The 25,851-nt window shown below is 43.7% G+C and overlaps 2 protein-coding genes across 2 annotated transcripts; both read left to right on the forward strand.

Annotated features, from left to right (window-relative positions):
• Nucleotides 1-350: 350 nt before the first annotated feature.
• tradd (tnfrsf1a-associated via death domain) lies at nucleotides 351-9,326 on the forward strand. Its single transcript, XM_061815337.1, has 5 exons — nucleotides 351-507; nucleotides 3,974-4,131; nucleotides 4,920-5,200; nucleotides 6,597-6,717; nucleotides 8,716-9,326. Exons 2-5 carry the CDS (start codon nucleotides 3,981-3,983, stop codon nucleotides 9,012-9,014), a joined length of 852 nt encoding a protein of 283 aa, XP_061671321.1. The 5' UTR covers nucleotides 351-507; nucleotides 3,974-3,980; the 3' UTR covers nucleotides 9,015-9,326.
• A 5,805-nt stretch (nucleotides 9,327-15,131) lies between these two features.
• On the forward strand, nucleotides 15,132-25,409 carry gnao1b (guanine nucleotide binding protein (G protein), alpha activating activity polypeptide O, b). The gene is made up of 8 exons (XM_061814140.1): nucleotides 15,132-15,626; nucleotides 15,746-15,788; nucleotides 18,845-18,986; nucleotides 22,418-22,578; nucleotides 22,889-23,017; nucleotides 23,086-23,215; nucleotides 24,698-24,851; nucleotides 24,930-25,409. The coding sequence occupies exons 1-8, from the start codon at nucleotides 15,509-15,511 to the stop codon at nucleotides 25,115-25,117; spliced, it is 1,065 nt and encodes a 354-aa protein (XP_061670124.1). The 5' UTR covers nucleotides 15,132-15,508; the 3' UTR covers nucleotides 25,118-25,409.
• The last annotated feature ends 442 nt before the right edge of the window (nucleotides 25,410-25,851 follow it).

Raw genomic sequence — 25,851 nt, forward strand, 5'->3', positions numbered from 1 at the left:
GAAAAAAAAATGACTTAAAAAAATGAATGACTTTAATCAACTTGCAAACAATTGAACTGCCCGAACAAACGATGTCTGAGGTTTTGAAACTGAAAATCACAGTCGTTTAAACAAGGATAAAGATTTGGTGCGTTCTTACACTGTGTGATTTTAAAATACGGGATTACATTAATTGTCCCGTTTTCATGATTCTGTCGTTGTACTAAAGCGAGGAAATACATCTTTCTCTTGCATCTGATCAAATATTTATATAGTATATTATGGGTGACTGCATATAACCCAAAATGACTGCTGATGCTGCCCTACTTTAAACTCGAGATTTCTTTCTTGCCTGGAAAAAAAACCCACCCATTTCCTTCCGGTTTTTGCCTCACCCTAAGAAGAATTCACCAGTCAGAACTGCTTTTCTTTTTCCTACTCAACCAATAGGAAGAGAGAATGTGATGACGGCGTCCGTGGGTAAAGCATTAAGGAAGCGACCTCGAGCAGTTTAACTAAAGTTTTTATGTAAGTTCGCTCACGCTTATTATAAAATTACACTGTGTTCATTTCTCGGTGAATAATTTATATAAACGCCGTTAATTGTTCATGAAGTTAAATTTAACTGTCCCTTCGCTACGGTCGAAGAGGTTTTATGATAGTTGTTCCGAGTGTGGTATTTGCCAACTATCAACAAAACTACTGTACAGTACATGTAAATACTGTCCATCATCTGCATTTGGACTTTACATGTCCATTACCTGCATTTGGACTTCACATAGCAGTCACGTTTATGTGGAGTTTCTCTCCGTAGTGCTGATATTAGCTAGAAATCCACTTTAAAACACACTTTTCCCCCCCTTGTAAGGAAGTGACGTAATTATGCCCTCTTGGGGCGTATTTTTCAGAACCAAAAAAAATGAAATCCATATAAATGGATTTCATCATCTTGTAGTGTTATTTAGAGTATTTCGATCCGCACGAAACGAAGTTTTTAAACAGTGTATTTTAGTGGGGTGTGGGATATATACTTATGGTTCACGTTCCACTTTTAGTTACATTCTTTAGAAAGTAGAAGTCTCTGCGAGATTTTCCAATTTGAACAAACCACTTAAATCTAGAAAAGAAACTGTTCTTGAAATATGAATGACTTGTAAATACAACTCAACCGAGACAACTCAATTTAGAATAATTGCATTAAAACACACCGCTTTAACACCATGCAGTTTCCAAACTTCGCTAATATTTGTTTTTGTTTTATCAGTTGTTGATATTGAAGATGGATGGAAAATTCTGTTTCCGAATGTGCATTTGATAATATAATTTCAGGAGCCAGTGACTATTTTTGTTATAAGGTGATGATTGAATCACCGGAAATGTTGGTTAATACTTAGTCTTGTCAATGTCAGAAGGGGTTAAGCTCCAATTCACCTGCAACCCACATGAAGACAAGCGGTAGAGACAAAAGATTGAAAATAATGGCCCACCAACATCAACAAATTTATTTGATTGATATATTTGACACAGACGCCTACTTTTTTTTGTAAATATAACAAGTAGATAAGAAAAGTATGACTTCGTCACAGTGAGATAGCTGAAATAATTTGTGATAGCATTACATATTTTGTCATGGGTTGGGCAAGTGTTGATACAAGGTATTGGGCAGGTATTGGGTTTATTTCAAGGTATTGGGTACTTTGTACACTGCTGATACCACGCATTGATATTTAAGGCACAAAAAATAAATAAATCTGACATTGAGTAAGTCGTTCTGGCCAAACATTTACACTAAACTGGGGTTTGGCACATTGGAGAATTGTGCGTCAGAAAGACGTCTTTGGTCACAATTATCTGTCACTCATTGAAATTTTATGAATCAACAGTTCTAGCGGTATTGGTAAGTAGTTAACGATGAATATTTGTTCAGGTATTTGTCTGAGAAGAAAACATCCCTGGTCATATGGAACACTGTTTAACATTCTTCTGCATCATCCAATGGTTCAGTCCAGGGTGTCTTTTGGGCAGCAAAAGCTAAATGATATATTTTAAGCTGCCGATGATCATTTAATCCTCATACCGCTGCTGAACTAATCTCGCGGTATACTTTCAGAGCACCGGTAGATTAGATTGCATATAATTAAATACTGGCTAAGTTGTTGAGATTCCTGCAGGCCCAAGAGTCAAGCGTACTGTGTATTAGTGAAATGTGAGGATGTGTATAATCCAGCTCAAATGGTGCTCTTTCCATGCGGCGCTTTTTGCATCCTGCGCATGGAGACAACACGAGTATCGGACCGAGCCTCTGTAGTTCATCCAGAGTACAGGATATCGAGGCGGCGGGAGGAGAGGAGGGTAGGGGGGCTTCAGATTAAACATTTTTTTATGTAATGAGGGTTTCAGGAGGAGGCCGGCCGGGGGCAAAGATGGGGAAAAGATGGAATGAGGCCTCGGCTATCGGACCCCACCAGTACGGGAAACGTCAGTGGCGGGTCATGCATTTGATACCGGTGCACTCTCACCAGGGACTTAACCCGATTCCATCCACCTCTTATCGATCCACCACCACTATCACGTCGCAATTATAGAAATCGTCAGTCTTCTTCTTCTTTTCCTTTCGGCTTGTCCCAATTAGGCATCAGTGCCATACAAAAATGCAGCATAACGGCACGAAACGCTGCCACTCACAGCACAGCAGCTGGAGAAATAACAATGCTATTAAAAATGCAAATACAATATGTCAGCTTCATCTGAGACGCTGATTATTGCATTTATGAATGTGTACAAATTGCCACTGACACGTTTTGCTAGTTAAACCTGGTCCTCACAAGTTTTGGTTGGACCAACCAGCAACAGGATGGAAAAATGTTCTTTATTGTGAAGATGAATTTGAAACTTTAGGAAATAACGTACAAGGGACAAAGGAGAGGAGCTCGTGGACACAGGCCCCAGGAAGATGAAATTGACATGGCTATCTGCATACATCTACTAGAAATTAATACAATTTTATTAAACAAATCTAAGAGCATAGGTTGTAAATGTAGTGGTTCTCAGAATTTTGTTGCTGGAGAAGATAACAGACGTAAAGAATATTCAGGAAAATGTACGCACGTCATTGTAAAAATCTCCAATCAATACTCGCCTTCCTAAATGTAAGTATAGACTCTTTGCAGCAAGAGATTTAAGATTATATTATTATTAACATTCATTTGTGAAGCACAATGGTGAGAGAGAAATATTTGGTGAAGGAAAGGAGCTGCTCATGGTCCAAAACACACATCATACGTGGTTGATGTAGCCAGTGGTGCTCAATGGGTCGACCGCTGAGTACTTCCGCAGCCCATCAATGTGTTATATAATGACAGCGTCCGCCACCGGTGCTTTAGGTAGCAACACAGTTTGGGCAACGTAGAGCAAAGACGAGCTAGACATGCTGGTTATGTTTACTTCGATATTAATGGAGAAAGTTGAAAAAGAAATGCTGTTGTTTTAAGATGCAATGACTCTCGGAGTATGTGAATAATGGAAGAAGAAGTGGTTAAACTGGATGAGATTTTCTCTTTTCCGAGTGGGAAAGGTCTGGTCTGAAGCCAAAGTAGAAAGTGCAGGATGAGATGGTGTGTCATTTTAAAATTCCAGGATGAATGCGCAGACAATACAGTGCACAAAAAGCTAATTCTGTATTTTAAAAAATTGAGGCAACATAACATTAACCTTAAAACGGTTAGGGAGCATCATCATCAACACAAACCCCTGTCATCAGTAGCTCGCGAGAGGCTGGCTTCTTGAAAAGTAGATCTTGGGGTAAAAAAAAGTCTGGGCACCCCAGATGTAGCATTATGTCGTGATGGTGTATACATTACATATTATATCGGAAAATGCTGTCTTTTAAAGAGTCTCGTGTTATTGAACTTGTTCAACACTCGAGACCGTACAGTACACTTCTGGATGATCTAATGGGCTTGATTGTGTTTTTATTGTATTTTTTTTTCCATAGTCATAGGATGGCAGACAAGGTTTTGGATCGAGGACCCTGGACAGGATGCGCCGTTCTGTTTCTGCAGTCGCTCTGTCCGGACGTGAATCTGCTCACCCTCTACAAAGACCAGCAGGGAAAGCGCGTCATTTTTAAAGTCATCAAACTGACACTTGTAGGTGAGCATGAAAGTTCTAATTTGAATGTATGGTATGTAAATGGACCATATTTAAAAACACACCCCCTCGCAGGGCAGCCATACACACGCAAAGTCACAGATGCTACATTAAAATGTGAGGATGAGAACCCCAGTAGATAAAGAAAATACTTGTACCTGCAGCTCACATATACATGGAATAATGTTGAATAATCCAAAATATTTTTCATCTGTGACTAAAATAACCAACGGGATAATGGCTGGAGTACTTGATTCTGAAAATATTTGATAGCTGGAGCACTATTCCAGTGGCAATCGTGAAGTGTTAGTCCACAGGTGTCAAACAGAAGGGCCGGGGGCCAGATCCGGCCCGACACATGATTTTATGTGGCCCGCGAAGGCAAATTATCTCTGACAAAATCAGTGATTCTTGGGAAAATGTCACCCAAAATTTCAATTAGTCTCAAATGTTGAGATGACATAAGCATTTTTGTGTTACCAAATGTGAACAATGGTTGAAAAACCCATTACCCGTGATTTCTGATTCCAAAACTAGTTCATAAATTTCACGCGTAAATGTGATGAGGCGATTCAGGATTTCTATGATTTCACCGTAACGGCCCTCTGAGGGAAATCGTAACCACATTGTGGCCCGCAACAAAAATGAGTTTGACACCCCTGTTGTTTTAAATTCTATGCCCAAAAGTGTTCAGACAGTGGTGAGAAAATAATGGATGGCCAAGAAAAATAAAATGAAGAATTGAATCCGTGGATATTTCTGTTTTTTCATTGACTCTTTGCCATGATCAGATTCCGCCGGAGGTCTAGGAGGTTGCGAGATGCTCAAGTTTCACGATGCCGATCCCTTCCTCGGCGTGGAGGTGAAGTTTGTGGATCTCGGGGCATGTCAGCAGTTCCTGGAGAGCTACAGCTCCGGAGCGGTGGGTCAGTCCATCTCTCAACACGCCTCTCGGATCCTCGCGCCGGCGCAAGAGTTCACCGTGAAGACGCAGCTCAAGGCCGGAACGCACGTCTTGGATCGATGTCTGGACAAGCTGGAGCTTTGTCTACAGCAAATTCACCTGTCGCAGGTATGCATGAAATGGCGAAAATACTAACCTTTTACGCGATCAGGGTTTTTGAGGCTGATCAGTGAGTTTGAAAAACTGATGATCGATCGCTGAATTGATCACAAGATGGAGTCATGTGTCTGTTAAAATGACTATCGTAATTCCCGTCCTGCAGAGCGCATCTGGTTATAAGCCATGGTACACAGACAGTTTAACGCTCACGCGGCGCTAGCGTTAGTGCGGCACCTGCGTTAGCGCAGCGCTAGCGTTAACCTCTTTCTGTATACCGAGGCTTATAATCAGATGCGCTAACGCTAGCGCCACGCTAATGCCTCATCACCGCATTAACCGCAGGGTTGAAAGCGTGTGAAAAAAGTCGCGGCTTATAGGCCGGAAATTACAGTAGTTCGTTTACTGTATATACTCGCAAATCCAGTGATTCCTGCGTAGTAAACATCGAAGTACAGACTACATGAATAAATGTATAAATGTCGCCCTGGCTAGTATCGTAAATGTATTGGAGAATGTTACTAAAGTCAAACTAGTATTAAAATTAATAACTTTGGTGTGTTATAAATGTCTATTTGCACGATGTGTTTAAATGCCTTTAAATAACATGCTGTAAACACAGATTTTGTGTGTTAGATCTAATAACCGTCACGCCATTATCTCATCTCAATTTGCATAATAGGAGTAATTGCATCACGCTTGCATCAGTTGAGTGTTTGTTACGCTGCTAATAATTAATATACTGTAATTTCCAGCCTATAAGCACACGCTTTCAACCCCGTGAACCTGGTGATGTGGCTAATATGAGCATTTTTTCCAACGGCCGGAAGGGGGCAGTCGAGCGGAGGATGTAAGAGTGAGATCAGTGGAATATATGTGTTGAGGAAGTGACTTTTACCGGTATGTTTTTGTTTTTTTTTTTACCTGGCCCTGTTAGCGCTGTGCTAGCGTGTTGCTGCTGTGTCACTGCCGCGTCTCAGTAATTTTTACTGGTATGATTTTTTTTTTTTAATCAGCACCGTTTATGCTCCCGTGTTATTGCTATGTTAAGCAAAGCTTAGCTAAGGTATTAAAACTTTGAAAACTCTTTCTGTGTACCGTCTTTGTAAATATCTCGTGTGTCAATGTGTGCACTTGCGGCTTTTACACAGGTGCAGCTTTTATGTATGTACCAAATGGTATTCCTTTTACACATGTAATGGGTGAGGTTTCTTATCAAGTGCGCTATGTAGGCCGGAAATTACGGTACACTCACTGGACACTTAATCGGGTACACCAACACAAAGGTGACAAAGCCATTAATGCGTTCAGAGAGAATGTATTCCCCCTGCGATAAAGGGGTTTCATGATATAGTTTTGGTTTATAAAATGTCAAATTTGAGGTGTTTCTCATCTCATTTTCTCATAGCCTGAGCGCCTGCGCGATGAAGAGATCGATCAGCTTGAGGAGGAGCTGCAGCGTGAGGTCCTCGGGCCTCCTGTCCAGCGGATCCCCAGCAACTGCTTCAGGTTTCAGAACAAAGTCTTTGGTGAGTCCGAGTCTTACCACGGTGCGTTTGAGCTGGAAAAAATGTTAATCGTGGAGCCCCGCAGGGGATAAGGACCCAGCGAAAAATGAATTGCAGTTGTGCCTTTAGATTCGATGTTTATTTTGCGAGCGCAGAATTGAGATACAAGCGCTGTTAAGGTGGCAGTGACCTCAACTCACTTCACATTGTTTGTCACTCCCAGTTTTCTGTCACACGAAACAAAAAACAAAGAGAATTAATTACACTTTGGGAATCGAAAACAACTCTTTCAGCATTTTTGAATTCTGGGCAGGGTTAGGGTTAACCCTAACCCTAATGAACAGTACATCCATCTGTGTGCCTTGTACAAACTGAAGAAATGACCTGTTATTGTCCAAAATCTTGCTGCATGGGACACGGACACGAATGGCAAGAGAGAAGAAAATCTGCTCGGAACATCTAATGTAATAAATAATGCCAGTGAACGGCTGCTGCATTTGTTGTGCATAAACTCTGTGCAGTTTGACAGATGATGCTGTAATCCAACCATTTATGAATTGATGGTCACGGTCGGAGGGGAGATTAGTGCACGACGGCAGAAAATTTATGCCCATTGCATTCATTTGAGATTGTCAGCTTTCTGCTCATTTGTCGTATTCCCCGTGGATCAAGACACGGTTTAGAGTGGTCGGCAACAAGTAGGTTTTTTTTTTTTTTTGTTACAATAATAAAATCTTAATTGATGAATGATTTGTATGTACCGTCATTTTCCGGTGTGATGGTCTGAGCGCTCCCGGTGCTGAAATGTCTTCTTGTGATTAATGCGCATGCGCGTATATTTTGTAAAATTCCGGCCAGTCTGAAACATTCTCATCGATGCTTCAACGTGTGCCATTCGATAACTTGTCGCCGAGTGTTCATGTTCGCTATGGAGGACTCAGAAAGATGAACACAGCGAACGTACAGATATGTACGTATATCTTTTTTTTTAAGGTTGGGTTAGGGTTACGGTTAGGATATAACGTATGTTACCTCCCTCTGTGTAGAAGAAGGGGAACTATGAGAGTGGGGGAATTCCCAGTAACCATCAGCTACGTACCCAGAGTTCCCCTAATAGTAACGCATGCGCATTAATCACAAGGGGACTTTTCAGCAAGGCGGAGCGCTCAGGCCGTCACACCGGCCTATAAGCCGCAATTTTTTTCACACGCTTTCAACGCTGCGGCTTATGCGTGATGCGGCTAATTTGTGCATTTTTTTTTCTAACGACCGCAAGGGGGCACTCGAATGGAAAAGGTAAGAGTGAGACCAGTGGAATATATGTGCCGAGGAATTGACTTTTACCGGTATTATTATTTTCTTTAACCAACCCTGTTAGCTCTGAGCTAGCTGTAGCGCTGTGCTAGCTTGTTGCTCCTCTGTTACTGCCGTGTCTCAGTGATTTATACCGGTATATATTTTTTTAACCAGCCTTGTTAGCGCCACATTAGTGTTTGTGCTGCGCTAACATTAGCATCGTTTTTTTACCAGCTCCACATTAGCGTTAGCGTCGCGGTAACGTTAGCATTGTTTTTTACCAGCCCTGTTCATGCTACCTTGTTGTTGCTATGTTAACCTAAGCTACGGTATTAATTATGTCTGTGTACCGTCTTTCTTTGTAAATATCTCGTATTTCAACGTGGGTTTCAATGTGGGCACTTGCGGCTTTTACACAGGTGCGGCTTACGTATATATCAAATGATATTTCCTTTACAAATGTGCTGTGTGAGGCTTATAATCAGGTGCACTCTGTAGGCCAGAAATTATGATAATTGGCCACTGGTGTGGGAGCCATATAGAATAGTTCTATAACTATATTACAATGTACAGTAGTGTATATTCTGTAACTGTCCAGTGAGTCTAGAGCATTTCAAGCCTAAGCAGACCAGAAAGTGTTTTTATTGGTTCATAAACGTCTGTTTACATATTCGCAACCAAGTCCAGTTTGCATTCATGTTTGTTTTTTTTTTTCCCCATTAGAAGATCGAATGCTGACTGCAGCAGACGTTCAGAACTTCGCCAACGGAGTGGGTCGTCAGTGGAAGCACGTGGGGAGGACCCTGGGGAGGGAGTGCCGCGCCCTGAAGGATACGGCCATCGACAACCTGGCCTACGAGTACGCCAGGGAGGGCCTGTACGAGCAGGCCTATCAGCTCCTGAGCCGCTTCGTGCAGGCGGAGGGGAGGGCGGCCAAGCTGAGCCGGCTGGTCAAAGCGCTGGAGGACTGCAAACTCACCAGCCTGGCCGAATCCATCCTGGACATACAGCCGCAAGACTAACGTTTTTGTGGCGTACGAACACAGAGGCGGTCATGGGGTCGGGGGGTGGGGCGGGGGCACGCCTTGCCCCCTGTGGACTTTGTCCTTCCTGCTTTTACGTCCAGGTTGTCTGTTCTTTGTTGCATTTGTTGGAAATGATTCCCGTGAGCACGTACGTGTCTATTTCACAGCTTTTATATTCAGGGGTGTAGTTAGGATGGGCCGGATCAGTAAAATCATAGCTGAATTATTTGAAGTAACAATAAGATGTTTTTTTTTTCACCTTTCTTCGTACTTGAGTAAAATTGTGAATTAAACTTTTACAAATCAAAACCGGCAGATTTCTTCAAACAATTTGCTGCAGTTTTTTCATCAATGTGTATATTGTACTTTATAGCTAATCACAGATTGTGTGTTAGGCCTAAAATGTTGTAGGTCACAGGTATTTGGAATGAAAAAAAATTCGATTTGCACTTGAAAAAGAAATCAATTTATAATCGTTCTCATAACCAAAATCGACTCGCACAACTTCAGTATTTTCACATTCATGCCGTGGGCCGCGTTTTTTCGATACGCCGCTGATTTAGACGAAGGCGTGTAGTGCTGCAAAAGTGGGTTCTCAATATTTTTGCAAATATTTTTGCTTTACAAGTCACTCTACACATGGAAGCGCTTAGATTACTTTTCTAATGACTGATGGGGTTTTTTCCTCCCTCCCCTTTACAAAATTGCTGCGCACAAATGCTTGAAAAAAAATGTGTTGGATGTGTGAGTGCTGAGCTGGAAATGTACCTACACTCAGTACTTAAGCAGAAGTACAGATACATGTGAAAACATTTTTAATAAAAAAAAAAAAAACTAGTTCAAATATTGATTTGACTCCTTTACTAAATGACCCAGTAAAGTGAATTAAAGATATGTGGTCAAAATGTGTACAGAGGTTAGAAGTCTGAATTATTACGGAAGTGAATTATTTATTATTTTCTACATTATTATGTGAAACGATTCTACGTTATAACGTGAATGGATTCACATTATTACGTGAAACGTGACATATTTTTTTGGGTGTGGCAGTAATACGCTTCCGTATATTATCAATTGTGGACGTATAGTGTTAAACGGTTTTTCATCAATTCAGTTTTCTTAATTTTTTGGGGTATCGTGGATAAACGTGTACAAAGTGACGCACGTCGGAGTCCAGCGTAGGTCACGGCTATGGAAAGTTTTCGGATCCCCTTAAAATGTCTCACTTCTTCTCTTCTCACTGACACGGCTGCTTTAGAGCACCTCGTTGTCACGGCAGTCGAGCGGGGCGGGCTTGCAGCGGATTGAGTGGACACGCCCACATTTGAGAACACAGATCACGGCTTGATTTTTCGCAATACCCAATCCATAATTCACACACCTGTCGATATGAACCGTTCAAATTTGGCCGTGCTGTTTACAACTCTTTTGCGTTGTGCAATTTTTAAAAACATCTCACAAGGTAAAACGTTCTTCACTTAAACAGTACTTGTACCATCCATCCATTTTCTTAGCCGCTTATCCTCACGAGGGTCGCGGGGAGTGCTGGAGCCTATCCCAGCTGTCAACGGGCAGGAGGCAGGGTAGACCCTGAACTGGTCGCCAGCCAATCGCAGGGCACATAGAGATAAACAGACACACTCACAATCCCACCAATTAATGTTGCATGATTTTGGGATGTGGGAGGAAACCGGAGTGCCCGGAGAAAACCCACGCAGGCACAGTTGAGAACATGCAAACTCCACACACAGGTAGGGGCGGGCTCGAACCCGGGACCTCAGAACTGTGAGGCCAACGCATTACCAGCTGATCCACCGTGCCGCCCCCCCTAAAAGCATTTTCGAGTGTCCAATTAATGTTGCGTGTTTTTGGGATGTGGAAGGAAACCGGAGGGCCCAGAGAAAATCCACACAGGCACGGAGAGAACATGCAAACTCCACAGAAGCAGGGCCGGGATTGAACCCAGGGACCTCAGTACTGTGAGGCCAACGCTTTACAAGCTGATCCACTGTTCCGCCCTGAAAAATATAATTTAGTACAAAGTATTTGTACTTCATTACAGCCCACAAGTGCATTAGTGTAATTAAACCCTACCCCCACCCCCCAATTCCTGCAGGTATAATTTAGTATTAATCCTTCCTCCCCCTTTATCTCATTCCCATCCCCCCGACACATAAGCGCAGACACACATGTGTGCATGTGTCACATTGTTTCAGGGCAGTGATGCAGATCTGGCAGTGGAGGTGTGTGTGTATTTGTGTGTTTTGATTTTTTTTTTTTTTCACCGATGGATGAAGTGGCTGCACCTTGACTTTACCGGGTTTCAACCCAGTCCAGTGTAAAAGCCCCCCTCCCCCCCCCCTTTTTTTATTTATACCACTTGACCGCCCATCCAGATGTGACTTAGTGGATTGGAAGCTTTTAACACACAGACTTTCTCTAACGCAGACATAAGTAGATTTCGTCTAAGTTATGCAAAATAAAAGTCATCTCTCGGCAGTGTAAGCACAGCTGCAATCGAGATGATGATTTCGCTAACTTTGTGTTGATGAAGTTGATTGCGCTTAGATTCAAGAGCTCAGCTTTCAACAGACTGATAGCGACGATTATTATTTTTTTTTATTCAAATAATTTTCAATGTGCTGGCAGCCACTGTAAGCGGTCCCATCGTCGCGAACGTCTGCATGATTTTCTGTTCTGTCTTTACAAAAATAATCATACGAAGGTTTTGAGTACCGCTGTGATTTATTTGACGACTGCTACTAGTAATGCGCTCGATTAGTCACTTGTGCTAAAAGTAGCGCACAGTTGTCCACGAGTGCAGTATTTTGCCTGAATCCATGCATCAGTTATCCAAGCCGCTTATCCTCACAAGGGCCACGGGAGAGCCAGAGCCTCTCCCAGCTAGCTTCGGGCGAAAGGCGGACCACACCCTGAACTTGTCGCCACTCAGTCGCAGGGCAGATATTGACACCATCACTGAGCGGGAATCGATCCCACGTGGCCCGCATCAAAGTCAGACGTGTGTGCCACTACTCCAACAGACTCCCTTTTGCCTGAATAGTAACATATTAATCATGCAACTTTAATATGCAACAGTCACTAATGGTGTATTGGTACACACGCCTGCCTTTGATGCGGGCAGCGTGGGATTGATTCCCACTCAGTGATGGTGTTGATATGTACCCTGCGACTGACTGGCGACCAGTTCAGGGTGTAGTCCACCTTACGCCCTAAGCTAGCTGGGATAGGCTCTGGCTTTCCCGCAACCCTTGTGAGGATAAGCAGCTTGGATAATGACATGGCTTTAATATGCCCACGTTTTTCTACTAGTGTGCAGAAATGTCACACAATAGTGTAAAAAAACAACAACACGACAGGTGTTCTACTAGTGCGAATAAGTAATTCTACTGTCGTACTAAAGTATTTTTTCCATTACTAGTGCCACTTTTGGTCTACTAGTATAACATTAAGCATTCCAGAAAGCCTCTTGAGCATGTATTCAATATCCATCTTCATGTCCATGCAGTAGTATGTTCTTTATGCTCACTAGTAGGAGAATTCAGCACACTAGTGCATGTCAGCTGTGTATCTGATTCTGATATCTATTTGAAGAAATGCCCAAATGGCTTTATTGAAATTTTAAAGGGCCTTTTGGCAATTATTCCATAGTTCTGGATTTAAAAAGAATGTCTGCTGAAAAATATGTGCCCAAAATATACCCAGTTTTAATTTTAGGTATGTTTTCTGATTTGGTTTTCAGACAGATTTTGACCTGCCCACGTCTAAGTTGTTGAACCCTATGGTATTGACACACCAGTCTGCTGAAAATAGTGAGTACATTTGAGTAGGCTTGTTTTGTTTAAAGCCATCACTGTAATGCTTCGTCGCAGAAGGAAGTCGCGCGATATATGCAAGTAGATGCGGATTCCACGAGTTTAGTCAGTTTATTATTTGATACTCGTGCCTCTAACGACAATTGAAATAGTTTTTGGGAAGGTGACATAACACAGGCGTTTGCTTTTGTAAAGTTAAAGCCTTTCGGTCCGGTCTGTGGCGTTGCGTAACTGCAGACTTTGATGGCCGCGGGCGAACACCACGTCGTGTCGAGAGGCCGCTCTGTTCGTACCGTCTAAATCAATAACTGCTATAAAGGAGCCAATTTTTTTCAGCTTGTAAAATTTGCGATTGAAGATAATTTGAGGGCCCTGTGGTATGTGATGGTAATAAAAGGTATTACAACATCTTGAACGAAGTTGTTTCTTCTCCCGAAAAGTTGCACATGGATTCAGCCAGACAGCAACAATATGTAAAATATGAATAAATCCTGGCACCTTATGGTACATTCCTCGGTCTACGTTGGCGACCAGCGAATTTGGTCTGCAGTTATGCCGATGACATCTCACCAAGACGCGGTCGGGATGTATTGATATTGGTTCCCAGTACAATCTGTTATGTGATATCCTATCATTATCCAAGACGCTTATCCTCACAAGGGTCACGGGAAAGCCGGAGCCTATCCCTGCTAACTTTTCACGAGTCAGTCGCAGGGCAGATATCGACACTGTCACTGAGCGGGAATCGATAAACATAAAGAGAACTATAGGGCATCTGGAAGATCTAAGTCCTTTTAAACTCATAGTAGTAGGCGAAAAGTGGCACTAGTACTGGAAAAAAAAAACGACAGCTGGAAAGAGTTGATCTACTAGTGAGGACAGAACATATACTAGTACATGGACCTTAGGATGGGTATCAGGGATATAGAATAAAGGCAAGTCATTTAAACATACATGTTTTCATTCATGAATTTCAGTGCACGAGTAGCTTTGAAGCATTTATTTGATATCCTTTTAGTGCGCTAAATTATTTATCTTGTCTGGACAAAGATACTAGTACGTGGACTTTTTAGGTGGACATCAAGGATATTGAATATTTATTCTAATAATTTGCCACAAAGCAGTTTTGAGCATTTATTCACTGCACACTAGTTTTCATTCATAGTTTCACGTACTATATGATGTGGAATAATTTTAATTTACCCAACTGTTTAACATCCATCCGTCCATCCATTAGCCGCTTATCCTCACAAGGGTCGCGGGGAGTACTGGAGCCCATACCAGCTGTCAACGGCCAGGAGGTGGGGTACACCCTGAACTGGTCGCGGGCCAATTGCAGAAATGGGGACAAACAACCGCACTCACAATCACACCTATGGGCAATTTAGAGTGTCCAATTAATGTTGCGTGTTTTTGGGATGTGGGAGGAACGAAACCCACGCAGGCATGGAGAACATGCAAACTCCACATCGGGCTGATCGAACCCGGGTCTTCAGAACTGTGAGGCCAACGCTTTACCAGCTGGTCCACCGTGCCGCCCCTGTCTAATCATCTACTAGTTTATATGTAACATTTCACTAGGAGTTCTAGTACCGTGCAGATGTCAACTCGTGCACAGTTTTGTTTCACTTGTAACATCATGTCGCTTTACTACTCGCGAGCAACAATGTTGGACAGCAGTGGGGGAAAAAAATGGAACTCGAGGACACAGTCAAGTGCTAAATTGACTTAACAGTGACTACAAAGCGCTTACTGTTACATGAACCAAAAGGCAGATATCAAAGATAAGGACAAAGGTATGCCATTAAAGCAGTTTCCCCCCTTTCCCCCCCACCAGAATCGTCGGATATTGCATACTTTTGATGTAATCAATATGTAATATGTTGCTCAACCGTGCGGAGAGTGAGGCAAGAGCGTCCTAGTACACGACGCACCTTACGCCAGCTATCAAGGAAACTGCGTGAATAAATGCTCAAAGGGCTTTGCATTGCAGTACCGTTCCCGAAAATAGAAACACGGGGTCACCGTTTGCCATTTAAAGGTCTCTCCTCCATTTGATTTTTCCTTTTTCTTTTTTTTGTTTTTTGTTTTTTACACGACATGATTCGGAGCTCTGACGTCAGCGAGATTGTCTGCGCGAAGTGTCTCCTCCTCCTTAAATAAAAAAAAAAAATGCACTAGGAAATCAGCAGCAGCACCAACGCCGCCCAGGAGAGAGAGAGGGAGAGAGAGAGAGAGAGAGAGAGAGAGAGGAGAGAGAGAGAGAGAGAGAAGAGAGAGAGAGCTCCAGACCCCCCCGCCTGCACACTCCCCACCTAACAACAACCTCAGCCCCGCAGCGAGGCTCTCTCACAACGACCCCACCCCGCCCCCAACCCCTCTGAGAGCGGGCACGGAGCGAGACAACGACCGAAGAAGAAGAAGGAGGAGGAGGAGGAGGAGGAGGCGCGGAGGGGGAAGAAAAAAAAAAAAAAAAAACATCGAAGAAGACCGCTTCGGGTTGCCCTCAATCCGGGCCTACTAATGCTGTAGCGGAGAGAGGAAGAGCGACGACAGCGCACTGATTGAAGGGAGTCGGCGTCGGGGTGGACCAAGGCGGAACCCGGCGCGGTGGGGGGGGGGAACACGACGCTTGTTCATTCGCTCGTCACCATCATGGGATGTACGCTAAGCGCCGAGGAGCGAGCCGCTCTGGACCGGAGCAAGGCCATCGAGAAGAACCTGAAGGAGGACGGGCTGGTGGCCGCCAAGGACGTCAAACTGCTGCTGCTCGGTAAGACCCCCCCCCCCCCCGCACTCTTTTTCCCCCGAGCGGGCCGGTGGTGCTCTCCGTGGTACTGATTTCACCATGAGCCGACCCCCCCCCCCTCCTCCCCTGTGTGTTCTTTCCAGGCGGTGGAGAGTCCGGCAAAAGCACTATCGTCAAACAAATGAAGTAAGTCCCTTTCTCTCGCTCTTTCCCTTTGTATATATATTTAAAATGATTATTCCTGCTTAGTTGTGAGTTCTAAAAATAAAAATAAAAGGCCTCGAAATTGCCCCCCCCAACTCCACCCCACCTCCTCCCCCCTTTCCTCCCTCCCTTCCCTTCCTCTCGGTCGAGCCGCCATGTTTTCCGAGAGGCCGAAGCCCGCGAGAAGTGCCCGGAGGTCTGAGCACCTTTTTGCCCGAGGAGGAGAGGCCTCGCTCGGCTTGGGTGCTGTTCGCTCGGCCCCGGTGCTGAAATGTACTTAACGAGGCTTTAGTGGAAAGCGTTGGGGAGGGGGTTAGGGGGTGGGGGGGGGCGTTTTTCGGCGAATACAGGACTGCAGTGTGGTGTGGGTGTTGTTCCTCTCTCCTCCGTGAGTGTGTGTGTGTGTTCGTGCGTGAGGTCAGCGCGGCTCCATTAGTGAATACCTCTGCTTTTAATCTTAATGGCTTTAAGTGCCCGATATCGGCGGGTGTACTTTGGCTATAAAAGCGGATTTACGGAGAAATATGGCTCGGAAAACCGCATCTAAACCTAAGCTAAATCACCCTTTGATGCCCCCCCCCCCACCTCTTCCTCTCCTCAAATCACTGTTGTTGCTCATTCCTAAATCTCTTAGTGAACTTTCGAGATGTTTTCAAGGGGGGAAATCACCCAAATCGAGTGTATATTTTCTAACGTGAAGCTTCTCCGCAGTGCCCCCCCCCCACTTTTACCCCAATTCACGTTTTTTTCTTCATCTTTCTACATCTTTCCATTGTAGACGTCTGTTTTCCATAACGACCCTGAAGGCAACACTCGGGGCCAAATCGTGTTACTTAAATAAACGAATAAATAGACGTGGTAGTTTAATGCATAGATTAAAAAAAAGTTAGATGCACACATGTAAAAGGGAGAGATGAATAGGAAGGTAGCTATGCACCGTCGATAGAAAGATGACTACATAGGTAAATGGAAAGAAAGGAAGATAAATAATGAAGAATGGATAATTGGAGGGATAAGTGTGTACTGTATATAAATCTTAATAGTTAGATTAGCGATAGGTAGAAAGCTGGATGGATGGATAACTCGATGATCACGATAGATAAAAAGCTAGATAGACGCACGAGCCATAGAAAGCTAGATGACTGAGAGATGGAGGGATTGATGACGAGAAGGCTCGATAGCTAGATGAATAGACAGTGGGATAGGTACTGCAGAAAGATTCATAGACAATTATAGATGGCTCGGTAGCTAGAAAAATGGAGAAATAGAGATGGCTAGATTGCTGGATAGATAAAGGAGAGATAAGTGTCCACATATAGAAAACTGGATGGATGGATGGAAGGAGAGCTCGGTAGGTAGGTAGGTAGGTAGGTAGGTAGGTAGATAGATAGATAGATGGGTGACCCCTAATGGGAGTAGCCGATAGATGGATAGATAGATAGATAGATATAGATAGATAGATAGATAGATAGATAGATAGATAGATAGATAGATAGATAGATAGATAGAGATAGATAGATAGATAGATAGAAAGAAATCTGGATGCTCCATAGCGATAGAGATGCTGTAGGTAGATGACGTGATATGATAGCTGAATGATGGATTATTGTAAGTATACTTTATTCACCCCGAGAGAAATTATATGTTAAAAAATATGTATTTGACGTGAATATCTCCTTGGACGATTACAATGTTAAATGAAGATTTCTGTGTTGTATGTGAGCTGGGCAGAAAAGCTTGAGAAAGACCAAAAAAAAAAAAAAAAAGAAGGCTTAAAATGGCTCATGTTGGTAACTTAACATCGCGGCGGTACAAAGTTAGCTTCACAGGATCTGAATAATTGAACTGAAAAAAGCCGGCCCATTTGGGGCGGCGAGTGTGTGTGTGTGTGGGGGGGGGGGGCAGCTGCAGATATGTCAGAGACTGTCTATTTTTACACTTTAGTGTGATTGGTCCAAGCTGCAGATGCTGAAACGCTTTGAAAATGACATCTTTCAGAATCGTCTTTGTAGGTATGCTAAAACAACGCAAAAGGAATTTGTCTCCCGTCGCTGCAGTCCCTCTGGTAACAACAGCAGAAATAGACACTATCACAAAATATGTATTTAGGACGTGTACACAAATTTACAGAGCACGGTGGAATAAAGCAATATGAAGTGTGCAATAATGCAGTAATAATCATCCAAATAAATTAAATTGTGCAAACGATAAGAGTCCGATTCAGCGGGAGTCTGTGATGTTTAACATAGTTAGTTATGAAAAAAGACCCAATACATTCCAACATGATAATCTATAAGCATCCAAATCATACCAATGTCATTGTTGCGTAAAGTACTAACGGTTATTCGTCGCCCGGCCTCCTTATTAATTCAATCCTCTCTCGCTGTGGTTTTGTGCATCTTATCCACCTCTCATCCATAATTACGCGATTTTGCGCACAGCCCAGCCACACAAAATATTAAAAAGCCCCCCCGGTCTGGTTCTTCCACACAGGAAATGTTGGACTGCATAGTGAAGTGAATTTTTTTTACATTGAGTGAATAAAAACAACTTGTACGTGCAGTCCAGGCTTGATGACAGGAATAATAATAATTCATTCACCATGCAAACATAGTTCGACAGAGTCAAGCGATACAATATAAATAACGCAACATAAAACATCAATTAAAATGGTAAATGATATGGGAAATGTCAAAGTGAGGAGGCAGGAAGGAAGTCATGCAAGTCATGCATGAGCTCAAAGGATTGGCGATAGTCTGGGAAAAAAAAAGGAAAGTCTGTCTTAAAATGGAACAGTTTTGTGCGGTGATGGATAAAGACTTCATTGCCAGTCATAAATTATACATTGCTTAAATAGCACAATAATAAATGCCCGCTGAATAATACAGTGTTTCAGTCGGGCTCATGATGCTGTGGGCGAGCTCTTTTTTTTTTTTTTTTAACAATATCCCCCGTGGTAAAAAGACCAATTGAGGTCCAACGGGAACATATGGCAGAATGGCACAATTCTTTGCGCTAATATATGTGCGCGCTTGCAGGATTATCCACGAAGATGGCTTCTCCGGGGATGACGTGAAGCAGTATAAGCCCGTGGTCTACAGCAACACCATCCAGAGCTTGGCCGCCATCCTGCGGGCCATGGACTCGCTGGGAATCGAATTTGGAGACAAGGATCGAAAAGTCAGTGGCCTCCGTATTGAAATGCTCCAAAACCACGAGGGAGGAATTAATTGTCATAGGTTTACAATAAAAAAAGGATAATACAAAAATTAGATATAAATACACATACATATTAGTGTAAATACAGCCCACCAATGAACAAGCCACGGTCCAGTTGATTATCATTTATAATCTTAATTATCATTGCAGAAAGAAAAAAAAGAATTTCTTGTTTGTTAGTATAATGAGATTTAAATTGAATGAGATAAAATTGATATGTATATGTCATCATAAAAATGAAAACATAGCCTTGGACAGTGGTGATGTGGGAAATTCAGTCAACATTTGTGTGAAACATGATACTATAAAAAAAAAAAAATCTACAGTAGAGCCTCTGTTCTCGACCACGATCCATTCTAGAAGGCGGTTCAAAAACCGATTTGTTTGAAAACCGAATCAACCGCCGCGTGAGTTATTTCCGTGTGTTTTTGGCAGGGTGGGAATTTACAACAAAGTGCATTGTGGGTCAGCTGGTCTGTTGGGTGCGTTCGAGTACCGCTTTTCATTTGAAAGAAGAAGCGAAAAAATTTTGAAATTTTCGTTCGAAAACCGATTTGTTCGAGAACAGGGACGTTCGAGAACCGAGGCTGTACTGTACGACGCTAACTGAGCATCAAGGGCGTATTTACTCATTTCAACGGCCAAGACTAATAACCCCAAAATTTGGAATATTAATGTATCACTCGAGTGAATTGAGAAAATTCTCATTTCCAGAGGTAGATCAAGTCCTTAGAACCCTCTTGAGAACCTTCTCACAAGTGACTCATCTCAATGCTTTTACGCAGCAGGTAAAGCGTTGGCCTCACAGTTCTGAGGACCCGGGTTCAATCCCGTCCCCGCCTGTGTGGAGTTTGAATGTTCTCCCCTGTGCCTGGGTGGGTTTCCTCCCACATCCCAAAAACATGAAAAGTTAATTGGACACTCTAAATTGCCTCTAGGTGTGATTGTGAGTGCGACAGTTGTTGCGATTGGCTGGCAACCATTTCAGGGTGTACCCTGCTTCCTGCCCGTTGACAGCTGGGATACGCTCCAGCACTCCTGCGACCCTCGTGAGGATAGAAAATGGATGGATGGATGTATCACTCGAGTGAATTTGAGAAAATTCTCATTTCCAGAGCTAGATCAAGTCCTTAAAACTCTCTTAAGAACCTTCTCACAAGTGACTCATCTCAATGCTTTTACTTTAGTAAGAACCTTAATCGGCATTTAATATAGTTTAGCATTTCCACCGCTTTAATACTCACATCTTGTATCATACTCAACGTCATCTACTGGATCCTGCTGGGATGAAACAGACAGCAGTTATAAAGTGTCTTAACTCTTGCCGTTGTCGCTTACGCACGTTCAGTATGTTTTCCTCCCACCTTGGTTTCCCCGCTCCACCGGGATAACGCCGCTCGGTCTTCCTCACATGTGCCGACAAGTTCGGCTCGCAAACGTCTTCCTGAATGAAGTCCGCACGTGTGCAGTAAGAAGATGGAATCGTCCATTGCGTGTGAAGGGGAAGCAATCGAGAGAACAGGGCCGGGCCGGTAAAAGTCACTTCCTCGGCACATACATGCAACCGGTTTCACTCTTACCTTTTCCGATAGAGTGCCCCCTTTTGGCCGTTAGAAAAAATGCACAAATTAGCCGCATCACCGCATAAACCGCAGGGTTGAAAGCGTGTGAAAAAAGTCGCGGCTTTTTCTGTTAGCCGCTGCTGAGTGTGGACTGTCGAGCAACATTTTACAGGGTGTTTCAAACGTAATTCCCAAGCTTGCATTGTATTTTTATATGTATATATATTTCTGTTCTTTAATGTATGATAATGAATGATGTGGAATGACTTCAAACAGGACTGCGGGTCCACTCATTCTTTGCGATGCCGTGATTTCACCAGGAACTCTTGTGGAACGGAACTCATAAGTCTCTATTTCTTCCGAAGTCTTTGGTTGGGTCCAGCGGGCTTGGTTCTTTAACAAAATTGAAAGACCAAAAAAAAAAAAAAAAAATTCACGGGGTGTTAAGTCGCGAATCCTTGCTGGCCACAGCGTCCCATCCATCTCACCGGGGAAAGTGGGCGTTCAGCCATTTCAAGAACGACAATAGCAAAATGGAATCGTGAGGAACAAATTAATCTGCAATCCTGCCAAAAGTCATCCCGCACCACACTGTTACTTAAATTCTCATCCGCTAAAGAAGCAAAAACAAACTATTTGTGGGAAATACAAAGATTTTGGATTGTAAAACTAATGTGTTTGAGGTAGGAATCATTCTTCTCAATCTCAAATTCCCAAAAAGTATTTATAATGCCAAATTGGCTCATTTGAGAACCACACGTGTTTAAAAAAAAAACCAAAAACTGTTGTCTGTCGCAGAGGTTGACGGAGGTTAAGTGTGACCGCAATCGCTTCCGTGTACGTTCCGTGGAGACGAGACTCCGTCCTCTTTTTTTCCCCCAATCATAGTTAATGAATGCCAGTTTATATAAAACCAGGGGTCATTTATTTAAATATTGGTATTTGTATTGAATACTAGCTGAAAAGATGGGATTCTGGTTCCGAACACACTTCCGCGTTCACAAGCCATCAAAACCGTCACCATGTGGCATTTATTCCTGATGAGAACAGCCCCAGCAACAAAGTATTTGTACGCGTCCAGACTTTTCTACGCTTTGACACTTTTCTGTGTAAATCTCGACGACTTACCAGATCCGTGTGTGGATCCAGTTGTCCAAGACAAGTGGAAGCGAATTAACACTCCCGATTTAGTCTGACGGTATCGGACAAGACTCTAGGCGTCGTTCTACAAGACATATTTCCGTGTCGTGCCCAAGCGACTTAGTATTGAGCAACGCTTAGCTTGACCGGCAATATGGCGAGATAAACAAAAGTCACGTGATTTTATGATGTAGGTGCACCAGCTCTATATGTTCATCAAAAACAAAGCAGTTGATTTTATGCCTAAAAAGCACATTTATTATTGTCGGCCACTGTAGCATCGTGTAGTTTGAAAATCAACAATGCACTTAAATAGAGGGGAAATTAACTGGAATTGATTGATCACATTAAAATGTATTGCATAAAGCTAAATATGTATGGAAATTGTTACAAAAAACAGATTAAGATGCAAATTATTGTACTATACTTGAAAGTGCCACAGTCCTAATTGTTATTACAGTGTAACACATGAATGATCCTCATGTAAGCCGCTTTAATAATGATGGTCAGGGTGCTACATATTGCTTTTGTGTTACTTATGAATGTGGTGCTGTGATTTAGGTGCTGCAAGAAAAATGGCTTGATGGATTGGTTGAAGCATGTTTCATAGATTAACTAGAAAAATTTCAAATGGCCTTTGCAATTCTTTGATTTACTAATCGTAACAGTTTGTCGTTGCGTCATTTCCAGGCGGACGCCAAGCTGGTGTGCGACGTCGTGAGTCGCATGGAGGACACGGAGCCATACTCCGCGGAGCTCCTCGGCGCCATGAAGCGCGTTTGGGCCGACGCCGGGACTCAGGAGTGCTTCAACAGAGCCCGCGAATACCAGCTGAACGACTCGGCCCAATAGTGAGTGACACGAATTTACAAAAAAAAAAAAAAAAAAAAAAGGGTGCGTTCGATGGTTGGTAGCAGTTTTATACGGACTTGCTAGTAAATTCCTCTCATGGTCCTATAAAGAAGATTCATATTTAGTTAACTGAGAATTCCAAATTGTCCTTAAGTGTGAATGTGAGTGGGCTGGTGACTATTCCAGGGTGTACCCCACCTTTTGCCCAAATTCAGCTGACATGGGATCCAGCTCACCCGGAACCTGGTATAGGACGGTGATGGATGGATGTTTACTAGATTCCCATTTCTTGCTCCTTGTCATCACTAGCTACCTGGACAGTTTAGACCGCATCGGGGCCGCAGACTACCAGCCTACAGAGCAGGACATCCTGAGAACCCGAGTGAAGACCACCGGCATTGTGGAAACCCACTTCACCTTCAAAAATCTACATTTCAGGTAGGCTCCTTCGGTGTTACTCAGACTCCGGGACCCCAGCCAGCTTCCATTTGTTTCTCTTTCTGCAGGCTCTTTGACGTGGGAGGGCAAAGGTCAGAAAGGAAGAAGTGGATCCACTGCTTTGAGGATGTGACCGCCATCATCTTCTGCGTGGCCTTGAGTGGTTACGATCAAGTGCTCCACGAGGACGAGACAACCGTAAGTGCGACACCAATTTTTGCACGACATAGAAATGAGTGTTGATAGCAACCCAGCCAAATTTGAATGAGAAGAAAAACTGAAAATTATATAAAATGAGGTCTTCAAATCATGAAAAAAATCAAGCTGTTGACTATTAAATGCTGTGGGCATGTCTGATGAATTAGTAAAACTGCACCCAGCTGAAAGACATGGATGCTACTTCGGCTAGCGTCTCTTTTATGCCGACACGCATCCCTACACAGCTAAACTGTGAAATTATATCCGACTCTCGATTTCTTCGCAGTTTGTGACCGTGCACGACTGAGTCAATCAAGCAGAAAAATGGAGATGTAGCGTTCTCAAAAATTCACCATATTGTCTGTGCTTACAGCATACTGTTATTACGTTGTATACATTAATTGTATTTGCTCACGGTAAGTTCCAATTCATTACACTTTGTACCGTAATTCCCGGCCCACAGAGCACACCTGGTTACGAGCCTCACCGAGTACATTTGTAAAGGAAATACCATCTGGTACATACATACTCCGCAGCTGTGTAAAAGCCGCAAGTGCCCACATTGAAACAGAAGATATTTACAAAGAAAGACGGTACATAGAAAGAGTTTAATGCTAACGTGGCGCTAACGCTAGCACTAACGGCAAGTTTTATTTACGGTAACAGGGCCAGTTAAAATAAAACTTACCGGTAAATATCACGGCGGCAGCTGGTAAAGTGTCTCAGGTTCAATCCCGGCCCCGCCTGTGTGAGTGGATTCCCTCCCACATCCCCAAAACATGTAACATTAATTGGACACTCTTAAGTTGCCCCGAGGTGTGATTGTGAGTGTGGCTGTTGTCTGTCTCCGTTTGCCTTGTGATTGGCTGGCAACCAGTTCAGGGTGTACCCCGCCTCCTTCCCGTTGACGGCTGGGATAGGCTCCAGCACTCACCGTGACCCTCGTTAGGATAAGCAGCAAAGAAAATGGATGGATGGTAAATATCACTGAGAGACGGCAGCAACACGCTAGAGGAGCGCTAACAGGTCCGGCAAAAGTCAACTTCCTCGGCACACATATTCCACCGGTCTCACTCTTACCTTTTCAGCTCGAGTGCGGCTGTTAGAAAAAAAATGCACAAATAAGCTGCATCACCACATAAACCGCAGGGTTGAAAGCGTGTGAAAAAAAAGTCGCGGCCTGTAGGCTGGAAAGTACGGTAATAGCATATTTATTCGGATAGGCCTTGGTCCTGGAGATATTTTTTAAACGGATGGCGGGTCAGCTGAAAGGGAGCCAACTCACTGAAGCGCTATGAATGAATCCCACCTGAGCACGGGGCAGGACACGCCCCACTGCAATTTGATTGGCTGCTGCATCCAGGCCAGGACTGCTTCGAAATCACCTGGGATTCATCATAACGCCTCAGAGAACAATAACAGTACGTAGGGGACATCTCGAGGGACAGCTGCAGCCGAGTGAAACCCGTTTTCTCCCGGCAGAACCGAATGCACGAGTCCCTCATGCTCTTCGACTCCATCTGCAACAACAAGTTCTTCATCGACACCTCCATCATCCTCTTCCTCAACAAGAAGGACCTCTTCGCAGAGAAGATCAAGAAGTCGCCACTGACCATTTGCTTTCCCGAGTACACAGGTGACAGTTTGGCCTCTCGCGTCCCTGAAAGCGGCTCGCCCGAAAAACCTAACCCCGCGCCCCTCTTCTCCCCCGCAGGTGCGAACACTTACGACGACGCCACCGCTTACATTCAGGTCCAGTTCGAGAGTAAGAACCGCTCTCCCAATAAGGAGATCTACTGTCACCTGACCTGTGCCACGGACACAGGGAACATCCAGGTAGTGTTCGATGCCGTCACTGACATCATTATCGCAAACAACCTGAGAGGGTGCGGCTTGTACTGAGCACGGCCGTCGGCGCGGAGCGTTTATTGATCCTTTTCATGATACTTCAAAAACACACACACACAAATATGTAATTCTACACGTCCGAAACGGACCCAAAGAGCTGCCGCCAGACATCACGTCATGATTTTTGTGCTCTTCTTCCTCTTCTGAGTTCACAAACCCCGAAAGTTTTGTCTTGGAATGTTAACGATTTGTCGACGAGTGTAAACAAACAACCGGGGGAGGGGCCAGGAGCGGCTCCGCAAATGCAGTGCGGAAGGGGGAAAAGGGGCAAACCCCCCCCCCCCCCCCCCAAAAAAAAATATCACCTGGTGCCGTGTTTTTCAAAGCTTGTAAGATGGCAGCGACCGTGCTGATAACACAAATCGCGGGCATGAAGGCGCCGTCGTCGTCTCCCCCCTTTCTGAAGTCGCACATGTGACCGAGTAGCCCCCCCCCCCTCCCCCAGGTCCTTTCCACTTCCTTTTTTCCCTCTTGTACGGCCACAGAAAGAGACCATTAGCCCGTCGGCAAATAATATCTCACAAAGGATGGAAAGGAAAAGTCACATCGGTGCCAACCATCTGATAATAGTTTAGCATCGTAGTTGGCTAATATTTAAGTTTACGACCACAGAATAATTTATTTATTGAAGCCTCGTGCCCCTTCCTCCCCCACGGGGACTGTTGTACTTTTCGCCCCTCAATGTGAATGTTTGGACATTAGAAGACCGCACAAGGAGAATTTATCAT

This window comes from Syngnathoides biaculeatus, chromosome 3, assembly GCF_019802595.1.
Source record: "Syngnathoides biaculeatus isolate LvHL_M chromosome 3, ASM1980259v1, whole genome shotgun sequence".
NCBI classification, from domain to species: domain Eukaryota; kingdom Metazoa; phylum Chordata; class Actinopteri; order Syngnathiformes; family Syngnathidae; genus Syngnathoides; species Syngnathoides biaculeatus.